Source organism: Pseudoliparis swirei, chromosome 24, assembly GCF_029220125.1.
Source record: "Pseudoliparis swirei isolate HS2019 ecotype Mariana Trench chromosome 24, NWPU_hadal_v1, whole genome shotgun sequence".
Taxonomy (NCBI): domain Eukaryota; kingdom Metazoa; phylum Chordata; class Actinopteri; order Perciformes; family Liparidae; genus Pseudoliparis; species Pseudoliparis swirei.
In genome coordinates, this window is record NC_079411.1 from 20,013,475 (window position 1) to 20,025,886 (window position 12,412).

The window sequence follows — 12,412 nt, forward strand, 5'->3', positions numbered from 1 at the left end:
GTGTTCAGATACCATAGATTAGTGAACTAAAGCAACTGAAAGTGTGTACAGTAGCAATGAAACATTAGTGTGAGGGTGTCAGTTGTATCAGTCGTAACAGCTATGACCAACATTATGTTTTACTTTTTTATTAAAGTATGTTTCTGTCTTGGTCATTGCTTCTTGGAATAGCACCTGACTTATTCTCTGAAAAATAGCGACATCAAATTGAAAAGCTTTAACCTTCAGTCAACTTTTTCTTTTTTTATATTTTGCTATTATAGAGAGACTAAATTTCCCTTACGAAAGGAAATGTGCCAGGAGTGCACTTCCAGTTTGAAAAAAAACAACAACACATCAACAGTGTATGGTAGCAGAGACGGAAACATGTGCGATTCTTAAAAAGATCAAATCGAGCGTACTTTTCCAGCGTAGTGGATAATGCAGAAGTCGGCCTTGTCTTTGAGTTGGCGGGGCTTCTGGAACTTGGAGTGTGTGCCCTGCTCCTGGATCAGCTTGTCTACAAAGGTCTTGTCCGTGGCCTTGGGGAACCAGCACTCTTCATCCAGCAGAGCCAACACTCCTGGGGGGTTTGCCTGATGGAATAACAACACCACAGGCTTCAGAGGCAGTGGAATGTAACTACACAAGCTCGTGTATGTATGTGTTTCTGAACAGTAGGTCGGAGCGTTGTGATCAGCATCTTTCAAGCACCAAGATACCCTAACGACAACTTGTTGTCGTAAGTTGTCTAGTGAACATGCTCAATAATTCACGATAAAGTGGAAAATAAGAGTTTAAAAGAAAAGTTGAATTCATCTCATGAATAGAAGCATATCATTCACACTAACCGGTCTCTCAATGAGGTCGATGCAGGGCTGCAGGTCGAGGCCGAAGTCGATGAAGCTCCACTCGATGCCCTCCCTCTGGTACTCCTCCTGCTCCAGGATGAACATGGTGTGGTTGAAGAGCTGCTGCAGCTTCTCATTGGTGTAGTTGATGCACAGCTGTTCAAATGAGTTCAACTGTCGTAGTGGAAGAAAGCAAGGAAGAACAATACTTTCATTGGAAATGCATTTTGATGTCAAGAACTCCAAATTTGATGTAGATATCGTATAAAAAACAACAGCAACAAAAACAAACATTATCGGCAACTGTATCAAACAAAAACACTTTCTCCAGCCACAGCTAGACTATCGGCCTTATTTAATGATTATGACATTTAAAAGATTTGAATCCAAACCTGGAAGATCTCAAAACCCGCAATGTCCAGGATGCCAATGAAGGAGGCGCCCTGTCGTTTGGTTCTGTCCAGGGCTTTATTGATGCGATGCACCAGCCAGCGGAACAGACGCTCGTACATTGCTTTAGCCAAGGCCTCGACAGCAAAGTCAGCCTGTAGAGAGAGAGAAAAAAGAGCAGGAGTGTAAAATAATAAATAAATAAATAATGCCGAGACAATATAAGGAGATACAGAGCTGATAGGACATCAGTATAATGCAAACACGCTTCCAATTGTAAATGGTGATTTAATTATTTTTCCCAGAATACAGCTTGGTTTACTGTATACAGACTTTCGACATTTTCTAACACAGTTACATTAATTTGTACTGAAACAGACTTTTACTACCAGAGACCTGGATGTGAGAAATAGAAAACTCTTTTAACTGTGCAACTCTCCATTCATCTCTCTGAAATTATCTCGCACTAAAATAGGCCGACAGTTGCAGCGTCATTAGTGTAATTGAGGATATTAGCGAGGACCCTAAGAGGATATACACGGTGTTAGATAACTGACCTGCTCTTTAGTCTGCGCTTTCTGGACGTAGTCTCTTCCCACTTTGATCCTTGGGGACAGGATGGCTCTGGTAAACTCCATAACATTCAAACCCAGCAGATGACACAGCTTCTGAGCGGCTGGGAAAGAAGAGATGGAAAAAGCAGGGGGTAAGGTTTATTTAAATGGGAATAAAAAGAGGCCATAATAGTGGATTGCAAGTAGTATATTTGACCCATACCTGTGTATTATTTTGACACTTGGATTTTAATCAGAATAATCAATATTAAATAGAAACTAAACTTTTACTGATTAATATTAAGATGTATCACAAATCTTTCAAATAGGTTTTTTGATGAAGTGTAACAAGGAAAATGTAATATTTTACATGACTGAAGCTTGTGGAAAAGCAGAAAAAAGCTTGATCCGGTCTAGATCAGCAAAGTCTCACTACTAAAAAAACTGATTTAGGACTATCAGGCCGAGCTGCCTTCGGCTCCTCCTCTCTCTCTGCCTCCCTCATTTAAGTGCTAAATATGCAGTGCCACATGAGGACGAAACTGGAAGACTGTGCCCCATTTCCTTCAGGAGTAAATCCTCATAATAATGTGGCTTCATGGCATGTTGACTATTCTTGGGAAGAGAAAGGGCATCAATCACCAGTCCCTCTGTTCTGTGGATGAGGACACAGTGTGAGGGAGACAGGAAAAGAGGACAGTTGAAGTATATATGGGAGGAGGAGGAGAATAATGTCTTGACCTGTCAGCTCCAAGCTATGAGGTTATGAAGCCGATGTAAAAGGATTGCTTGCAGCGTGTGTGTGTGTGTGTGTGTGTGTGTGTGCACACCTACCAGTATTATCAGGCATAGAAGCTTGGTCAGAGTTCCTCTCTTTCTTAAAGTTAATGTTACCAAATTGAAGCACCGAGGACACCACCTTCAACATGGCTACAGATGTAAAGAGAAAGAAAAACATTTTAATATTGTAAGACATCACTTTATCATGATTAATTTCATATCAATTTAACCCAGATTAAAAGTATATTTTCATGGTTCTCTTTTCTTTTGGTGCATGCAAAATATGTCTAAAAATAATTTCAGTATCTATTCATCAAAATCACGCTCTTTTATCATCCTGTAAAATATTACTCAAGACTCATCCAGCACACATGAATTCATGAACTTGATACATTTACAAATACATTTATCCAATCTATTGTGATTTGGGACTACTATTAAACCATCTTTGACAATTAACTTGTTGGTTGTACTCTAGTTTGTAGCTGAAACATATCAGAGGAGGAAGCACGTGTTCAGATATATTAAAAAACTTTGTTTACATTTCCAAAAAAGGATGGTTGGGGCTTTACTTATACATTTCTCCAATCTTATGTGTGGAGGCCAACAGTCCTTCACAGCTCCATTGTTCTGTTCACTGAGATACTTCACATTACAGCACCGCAAGTTGCTGTCGATTTGCTGTGACTTCACTTTCTAAAACCATCACATCAGAAGGACCTCAAGAAGCAATGTTTTTTCTATAGTAATCTAAAATCTCCTTAAACCTCCTGTTATGTTTATGTTATGGTAAACATACCCAGAATCTCCTCATGGCCGAAGCTCATGATGTTCATGGCCTCCATGGTCTCCTGGAAGTTGTCTTTGTCCTGCTGACCCGGGATTGGGATGTTACCGTTGGACAGGAAACAGTAGTGGTCGAATCCTTCCAAAAGGAGGTCCGCTGTGGAGAGAAATGTGGTTAAATCTTTGGGAGAATGGTTGAGATATATTTTTTCTTTTAAATAAAGTCTAAGTAAGGACTTGGTTTTATTGGAGTTGTTGTCAATTCTTGGTAAAAATATGATTTTTTAAAATGATACTGCTGATCCAAATCTTTTAAATAGTTAACCTGCCACAATCAGCACTGTCTAGAGACAGAAAGAGGGAATAAGAGATATCTTGCTCGTATAAAAGCTCATTTCACTTACATTTGAGGTGCTCTCCAGCTCCAGCCAGCAGCTGGTAGAAAATGTGGAACGTGCGCTCATCTTTGGCTTGACGAATAGCTCTGGATTTCTCCAGTAAGTCTGACACATAATGATCAAAGAAAACTAAACTTGTTCAGTCAAAACTTAAAATGCTCATTACTTGAGACCCTTCCTTCACCTCTCGTACAGGTCAAATTCGTTGAGAATTCATACGATTTTATAAATAATTTTCTGCTTCAAAGTTTCAAATAATTTTGGATAGCATTCCATGCTGAAAATGTTTTTTTGACTCCTGGCGAGCCTCTTTGTACATACAGTATATCAGCTACAGTGACTGATAATGTGCAGAATCTTAGTCATTTCAAAACAGGATACAGGTTTCAATATTGGCTCCAACAATATATCCGGTGACATCAAAGTTGATCCGGATGAATTTCCCCTGCGAGATGAAAACAAGATAGATGCTCACAAAGTGAACGAGGCAAGATATACAGACATGAATCACCCACGTTATGACTCTGTTGTATCACACGCTGAGGCCTCATGGTGAGGAGCATCTAATAAGTTTGATATACCGAGAGCCAGTATGAATCCTCCAGAAACATTAACACTGTTTAACACATGTACTGTGTAATACATTCAATACATCATGTATTACACAGTAAAAAACAATATTTAGAAATAAGTAGTATATTTTAGTATTTTGGATACAGGGCCTGAGCCCTACAGAACATGACTGGTCTGTTTCTGATCAAGTACAAACTGCAAGGCAACAATCTAAGTTGGCTACGACTCATGGAGAAAAAGTTTGACCAGGGTCTTTTTATGAGGCAAGACAGATATTACTTAAATATTAATGCCCCTTAATCTGAAAGATACTACAGTAATGCTGAAGCCAAGATATTTTATGTTACTATTAAGAGGTCTGCTGAGTGGAATTGCCTCCAAGTCAGAAACGACCAAGCACATCAAGGCATTGTTTATGAGGAGCAGGCGCCTGTGTCCGGCTACATGACCTGTGTAATTGCTTACAGGAAAAGTAGGAAAATAGGATTACTTGAAATCAGTTCCACCTCTGCTTATCGTCACAATAGCTAGAGTAAACTTTGTGAGAGGCACAGTAAATATGCAGCCTTTCTACATGAATATAATCTTTTCTGTACTTACAAAACGTGACGAGTTGTCATTTTTCACTGTCTTCGCATTCCCAAAAGACTCCAGGATGGGGTTGGCTTGTAAAAGTTGACGTTCCAATTCACCCTGAAAAACACAGAGACGTTACAGCAGGCCTTTGTCACCATGACGACCCAACCAAGAGAAACTATGAGAAATGAACTGCGAATCACTGAATTTCACAGAAAAATAAAAAATGAACTAACATAAACATGCAGACAAAGACAGTGGAAACCGTAAGTTGTGATACAGACGGACCTCACATATGTAAGGTGTACATGTGAAGTGTATCAAAATAATTTTGTAACAATTGAATGTTTTTTTACAGTGGTTCTTAAAGACAAAAAAATATTTGGAGTTGTTCTGCAGGTTTTCACATGAGCTAAATGGGTTAAAAGGGTTTAAAATGTTGCCAATCCCAAGCAGAATTTAAAGATTCTGAGGATCACAAAGAGCTTTTTACTCTCAAACACATTTTCATTCAAAGCAAAAAGACCAAGCTGAAGGGATATGATCACGCTATTTGAAAACCAGTTTAAAGAAGTTACATCTTTATGTGATGGAAGATTCAAATGAGAAAATTATGTTGTTTGTTTTATCAAATTGTAAATTAAATATCTTTTGGTTTAGGATAAAAATAGCAAATTGATGATTTATTTTCAGACATTTTATTAGGCAGAATATTTAATCTGATCACATTTAAGAAAACTTATTGCTGAAACCATTCTTTCCTGGCAGTGGACATGAGGCTTTAGGATCAACTGTATTTTCTCAAGCACATAAAATATAATCCTGTAAACGTGGGTGTTTTGGGGAGAATATGTGTTTTTGTAGCAGGAAAGCCAACTGTTCCTTCTTTAACGTCAGATCGAATGTGTCCAAAACACACAACAAAAATACTTTGGCTTTTTTCCCTCCATCAGACAGGACACTTTAAGAATGGATATATAAATAAGCAACTCATTTGGGCAGGTGGTACACTGTGTTTCCATCGAAGCCACATTGCGGGCTTCGTCATGAGAGAATCCAAAATTGCCGAGAGAAAAATAGTTCTCTTCTTGTCGCTGAATGAAATATTTTCCCATGACATGAAAATGGATATGCACACCAAACGTTTGAGGCCATTTTCCACAAAAAGGAACTCTGTGGGATAAGGAATCAGCATTGCACTCAGGATGTGAGACGTGTCATGGGATCTTTGGCCGCAGAGCATGATGGGCTGCTTTCAATTGAGTTTTTGAGCAGCCGGAATGAAGCAGGATGAACTGGATAAACCTGGGTGTTTTCCTGCTATCAGAGCGGTGGCAAAGCCCACACAGGGGAAAGGGCTCAACCAAAAAGCCGTTGCTTCTGTATAAACACAGGCCTGTGGTGCAACTTGGTAATTGAAATTGTTCGTTGGCAGCCTCTACCCATCTGTCAGGTCTGCTGTTTCCACATAAAGACAAAGAGCAGATTACAAACACGGTTGAGGCTCCAATTTAGCAGCATTAGAAGTTGACCCACATTCCTGCTGCAAAGTGGGCATGTCGGGCATCTGACAGCCAGCGGAGCAAGCTCCTTCACTTGAACTGGACAATTTTGTGTAGCTGTGATCAAACTTAAGCAACCTGAGATGAGATGCCTCAAAACTACTGAGAGACACATTATCACTCACTACAAATACATCCAGTCACTTTAAAGCTAAAAAGAAATAAAGAAAGAAAGACGTCAATTAATTCATCTGCCTTTGTAGAAAACATGGGCAGGTCATCACTATCAGTGTCTCTCTCATCAAAGTGCCGGCTGGTTGTCAGGCCATGCAGCAGTACTTCTGGGCAGATTGAGTGGAGTCAAAGAGGATCAGTCAAAACTGTTCCACTGAATCTTATGAGGCGGACAGAGGCCAGTTGTGGACGTGTAATCACTGCTCCACATCTGCTCCGGAGGTCACAAGGCCGGGCAAATATTAGTCGTGCAAAGAAGGAGAGCCGTCATTTGATATTTAGCTTAAATTGTTAATACCTAGTCAGCCACCAGGAATCAAACAAAAACCCCTGGTGAAACATGCCAACAGGTTTTTTTTTTAAGTGAGACAGATTGGAACATAATAAACAGTGGATGTAATGTTAATAAACTGCTTCAATTTGCAGGCAAATAAATAACGTGGGATCTATCAGCTTCATGGCAGCCCATTGGTTTATATATGATTAGAAGGTTCGAGCAAAAATGTATTTCTATAAATTGAGGTGTCTGCACACTGTAAGTAATGTAAATGGTAAATGTCTGAAAGAAGCAGACCCTATTAATTTAGTGAAGATGGGAAGTACACAATACACATCATGCAATGCAAACGTTAAAACAGAATGAGAGCTACAAATGTAAATATGGTTGTATGAAACCTGAGTGACCACCAGACGAAGGGGGATGTTTCCATCTCACATTTGGGTAGGTCGAGTCGTTATTCCAGCAAAGTTACCTGTAACCATGCAATGAAGTAGGGCGCCCGCCCCAGTATAAAACCCGAACATCATCGTTGTAGGAGCATGGTGGCGCTGATCATGCCCGGAATAGTGAGAGCCTGTAAGTTGTCCCTCTGGACGAGCAGGTGATTAGGAGTGGCTGGGACTAGGTGGCAAAGGTCAAATGACCTCTCTGCCTTGGAACCCGAACTGGGCCCTGCTGCAGGTCAGCAAACCTCTGCTTGGCTTGATATGCATACGTACTGCGCTCCAGTGTCTGCTGAGCAGCCAGACCAAACATCTGGCCAGGAGCCACCGGAAGGAAACAGATGGCGCAACAACGTCCCTTTGACCGACGGGACTGTGCTAGCCAGACATGGTGGTGTGCCAGTATCACCGATGACATCAACCTTCAAAGCTCCACCGACAGAAAATCAAAAACCTGATTGGATGGATCGCGAAGAGTCTGAGCAGAGGAGTCCACTCCAGATTCAAAGGAGCAGCTTTGAACCAGGCATGTCAAAGCCACCCGAATCGCTGGCTTCATTGTGTTGGGGAAAATCATATAAACTTGGTTGAACTCCTTAGAGTTAGGCAGCATAAATAATGATGTACCTTGCTACTGTTATTTAACAGATGTTCTCCTGAATGCGGACTACGATCCCTTGTTATCTAGTGCGGTTGGGTCACCTTGATCCAACCAGAGTAAATCATGTGCCTGGCTCTTCAAATAATTGATGTGATTGGTTAAAAGGTCTGATGGGAGGGGCTAAATATACATTAAAAATATGTGCTAAAGATGCTAAAAAGATGGACTTGTTCACTTGTTGGATGTTGCCGTGTGCTCATTAATACAGTCCCGCTGGGTTGCTACATCAAATCATTGTCTCTCTGCTCTTCATTTTTGCCACAACAATTGAGAAACGGAAAGACTCTGATCGATGTAAGGGCCCACCATTAGACCCCTGAGAAAAAGCCTTAGATGCTCAGCATTAGATCCTGGGAGGCGGCAGTCCAGTATCACCAATTATCTCTGTAAGTCCAGGCATTCTTACTGGGGGCCATATATAAATGCATGAAGTGGGTCAGTCTGAGAAAAATACACTGACTAGATGAGCATACACAAAATGATTACACAGCTAATACGCATGGTCACAGGTGACTTTGTTGGTTTAACCATTTGAACATGCTGATATGCAAAAGCACCATCGTCTGGCGGTCAGGAAGAAGAAAGTAGAACCACAGCAAGTAGATTAAAGTGGATGAAAAACATCGATTGCCCAACGTCAGACAACATGAAAGAGTCAGTCTTTAAGGTGATGAAGAGGTGGCAAAGAAGAGTGGGTAAAGCATCCCTTCTATGTATGATGTGAAATAGGTGAGACATTACATACTACTCACATAAAACAGGGATCCACTCTGTAGGAATGGGGAAATTAAATTGTTATTATAGAAAATGATAAATTGCATTCACGTCATGATTACAAATTAACCTGCAGTTAAAGCAGAACATTTTCAATGATACCTTAGTAAAAGTAGCAGCGGTCTATGGCTGGAATTAGCGACAGGTGTTATTTTAAGACCTCAGTGGTCTGTAATCCTGGCCCTCAAGACCCAGATTACTACCAGTGTTCTAGGTTAACAGGTAGTTATGGTTTGTAATGTGGATCTCCCATATGCTCTCATTCAGTCAGGTGGCTCCAAGGACTATCTGCAGGGCTCTAGATCCAGGACTGATCTTAACTGACTAACAGTCTAAAACACAGATACAATTCATGCCTACAATTAGCATTCTAGGTTGTTGTTTTTTGCTACAGAATTTGATAAGTTTCATGCAGCACAAAACACCAGCCAAGGCTCGACATATGTCTATCACAACAAATAAAAACGACATGCATTTGACGATGTTTCAACAAGTGTGAATCACAATAATGACAAGCAACTGTACAGTGTGAACAAATGAAGTCAGTCACATACACAATGAAGGAAGTCTGAATAAGCATGCACGTTTTGAAATGTACTTACAACTGCATTTTCAGCCTGACAGAGAGAGACAATGTCTTATTTACACCATCTGATGAGCTCTTAGTAGGCTCATGTCAAACAGATATTCTAAGATCCCATTATAGATAAAGCAGGTATGTTTGAGAAGACACTGTTTGTGTGGCATGCACATGGTGTATAAGAAAGTATACAAACTTGCCTGTTGTTTCACTGGTTTGGGTGATTCTGGCTGTTGGTTACAGAAAAACAAATGCAATTGTTAGAAAGCCATGTTGCCTACTACAGGTACTGCTATCTATTCTTCTAGCACGACAAGCCCACCATGGCCAAACTGCTCATTAGATATTCCAATTACAATTTAATAACCCATACCCGAGGTTGTAGGGCAATACAAAGAAATAATAGAGCAAAGTGGTGGTGATTCCCTTTGCACACAAATCTAACACTTTACACCATTGAGTTTATGGCTTTCAGCAGGATTTGCCAGACTAAATTAGAAAAATGATAAAGGAGAATACTCACAGTAATGTTGTGGTCTTTTCTTCCTTTGTGGGAGGAGGCAACATGTGCCAGGTACTGAATGACCTTTTTTGTGTTTTCCGTCTTGCCAGCTCCTGACTCGCCTCTGTAGAACAAAAGAAGGCAACGCACACAAACACAAAAAGCCTCAGAATAATTTGCGTGGAACAATTAACTGTTGAAACAATTCACCCATTTACTTCTTAGCCACTCTGTGATCTTAAGAGACTGGATCAATAGAGCTAAACTGTGACGTCTTACTTTAGCTTTACAGATTTTCCTCCCCTATTTCCCACGAAAGGAAAAATGCGCAAATGTAATATTTTAACTGAATCTAAATTCTGGTGCGTATCTGATCATGCGTTTCTTTCTTTGCAATATTATTTTTCCTCAGTAAGTCAGTCAAGCTTCTGCATGCGGTTGCTGGAGAGTGCAGCGTGCTCTTCACTGCTCTGTCAAACAGAGGCTGTGGCATAAATAAAACAAGCCATGCAGAAAGTGTGGGGGAGCAGTTTAGATCCAGAGCATACTTGAGGTTTTACACAAAGTGCAAATCTGCATACACGAAATATGCACAAAATACCATTTTGCTTTCAGATAGTCAGTGTGATGTGGCTGAGAGTAAAGACGGGGAGAGCGGTGTGTAAACGTCTGTCTTGTTTGCTACTATGAAAGCATTAATTAAGTTGAAAGCATTAAATATATCTGTCTTTTGTTCAACACAGCAACACAATGCAATACAGAAGATGTTCGAGCTGTTACATTACATTTTAAATTTGAACCACCATTGTGAAGAACAAAATATGTAAATATCTGTTCAAATTTGGAATTCACAGATGTGTCACACATAAATGTCAACTCAAAGGTCACGGTTTACAGTTACGTTGCCTCGGTTCCATTTGAAGTCATGTGATTAACGTGTTAGCTCTAATTGGTCCAACCAGATTGTTTTTTTAAGTAACCGCCCAGCTAAATGTTTTCAGCTTTGTTTGCTGTATCACAGTGGATTATTTGGTTCGGTGAGCAATACAATATATTTTGACCCCAGAGTGTATATCGAAGGGATATGTATCATAAACGCCTCACAACAGTGAAAGGGCCTTGCATGGTTTATGTCTTGATATCCCCTCTGGAATTTTCTTTGCTGATATTCCTGTCATCTGGAGAAACCTGTCGTTGAAAAGACGCCAGAAGGCTGTGTCGCAGACATGTCAGGCATTTCTCAAATCCCCATTTCACACGTATCTCTCAAGTAGGGCCAGTCTGGTCAATGTCACTGAGATACATGATTTAAGGCCCCGGAGCAGTCGGTTCACTTGCACTGCTCCTGCCTGAACTTGTGTAATTACCAGTGAACGCATTGTCGTCACTTTTATTCAATTCAGACAAAATAAAATGCTGAAGGGAAATATAGTGCACCATGTAATGGTATTTCTAAGGGTGTAGAGGAGAAAAGAGACATGCATGAGAGTAATGAACCAACGTTGAACCTTATGCTATTCATTTTGGGACAGAGGGCTCAGTTTATATCAGCGATATAAGACAGAGGCATCCAGGTTATTTATTAACAATAACTAACGTGTCGGAAATTAAAAATATTAAATGCAATTCATGCAGCGATGGACCCGAGTCTGTTAACTCACGTGCAAAGAATGGATTGGTCCTCTCGATCTGTGGGAGACAAGAAGGGGGGGGAAGGGGGAGAGGAGAAAGTCAAACTTCAGCAGTTTTTGATACAATCTCCACTGTGTATTCGCAAAGTTAGATTGACAACCTCGTCACCACAACATTACGTCAAAACTAAAGCAGATTGTGGATTTGAATATCAAAGTCAAGCATGGTGTGTGCACTTTTAAATGTCATGTTTTTCCACAGGCTGTGTCTCGTCTTTTCAATTGTTATCAGAAAAGTAGGATTGCTTTAGTGGGGCTGTATTTTTCAGCAAGCTCAGGCTTCACAGCATTTCAGCACATGCATTTCCTGGATGCAACGTCAGAAACGCAGAGAAGCAGCACCGTGAAGTCAAGCCATTGCACAGGAGAGATAAGGCAACTGTAATGTCAGCTTTATAATGGTAAATAAACTGCTGGCGATTGCGTGACACGAACATAAACATAGTTTGGCATTTCTCTACTGGCATTTCTTGTGCTGTGCCTGTCAACAAGTATAGGGCTACTAATATTTTTGCACAACAACTGATATCTTTCAAGTAAACGGCCAACTAATCTCTAAAATGAACAGAATAGCCTTTCCGGGAAAAAACAGAAGTTGGTCGGATTTGTATAATATCGGATTTGTACCGATACAATATAACAATATTTGTGCCTGTGTGATGTCAGGTTAATCTAGTGTGACTGCAGGCGACCACGAGTGAATTGAACATGGCTTCAACCACTGAAAGCACAGTAAGACAAAGAGTGATCCAATTATTTTCTTGTTGAACAATGTCAATGTGTGCTGTGCTGAAGGCAATTTCCACTGTGGTCACGAGGCAATAAAATATAACATGTAACGCATCCCCCATTAAGCTA

General features: G+C 40.4%; 1 protein-coding gene across 5 annotated transcripts in view; it reads right to left on the bottom strand.

The window, feature by feature from the left end:
* The window catches only part of LOC130189518 (myosin-10), a 51,862-nt gene that overhangs the window by 20,824 nt on the left and 18,626 nt on the right, over positions 1–12,412 (bottom strand). For 3 of the 5 annotated variants that reach the window (XM_056408355.1, XM_056408356.1, XM_056408358.1), the window contains exons 4-17: positions 11,525–11,552; positions 9,885–9,987; positions 9,562–9,591; positions 9,384–9,398; positions 8,760–8,777; positions 4,912–5,004; positions 4,120–4,183; positions 3,745–3,843; positions 3,354–3,497; positions 2,609–2,704; positions 1,778–1,896; positions 1,223–1,375; positions 831–1,004; positions 402–575 (exon numbers count right to left, since the gene is read on the bottom strand). In XM_056408355.1, the coding sequence (XP_056264330.1) occupies positions 402–575; positions 831–1,004; positions 1,223–1,375; positions 1,778–1,896; positions 2,609–2,704; positions 3,354–3,497; positions 3,745–3,843; positions 4,120–4,183; positions 4,912–5,004; positions 8,760–8,777; positions 9,384–9,398; positions 9,562–9,591; positions 9,885–9,987; positions 11,525–11,552 (1,310 nt within the window). The remainder of the gene's footprint in view (positions 1–401; positions 576–830; positions 1,005–1,222; positions 1,376–1,777; positions 1,897–2,608; positions 2,705–3,353; positions 3,498–3,744; positions 3,844–4,119; positions 4,184–4,911; positions 5,005–8,759; positions 8,778–9,383; positions 9,399–9,561; positions 9,592–9,884; positions 9,988–11,524; positions 11,553–12,412) is intronic. The other 2 variants (XM_056408357.1, XM_056408359.1) reach the window with 1 other exon arrangement.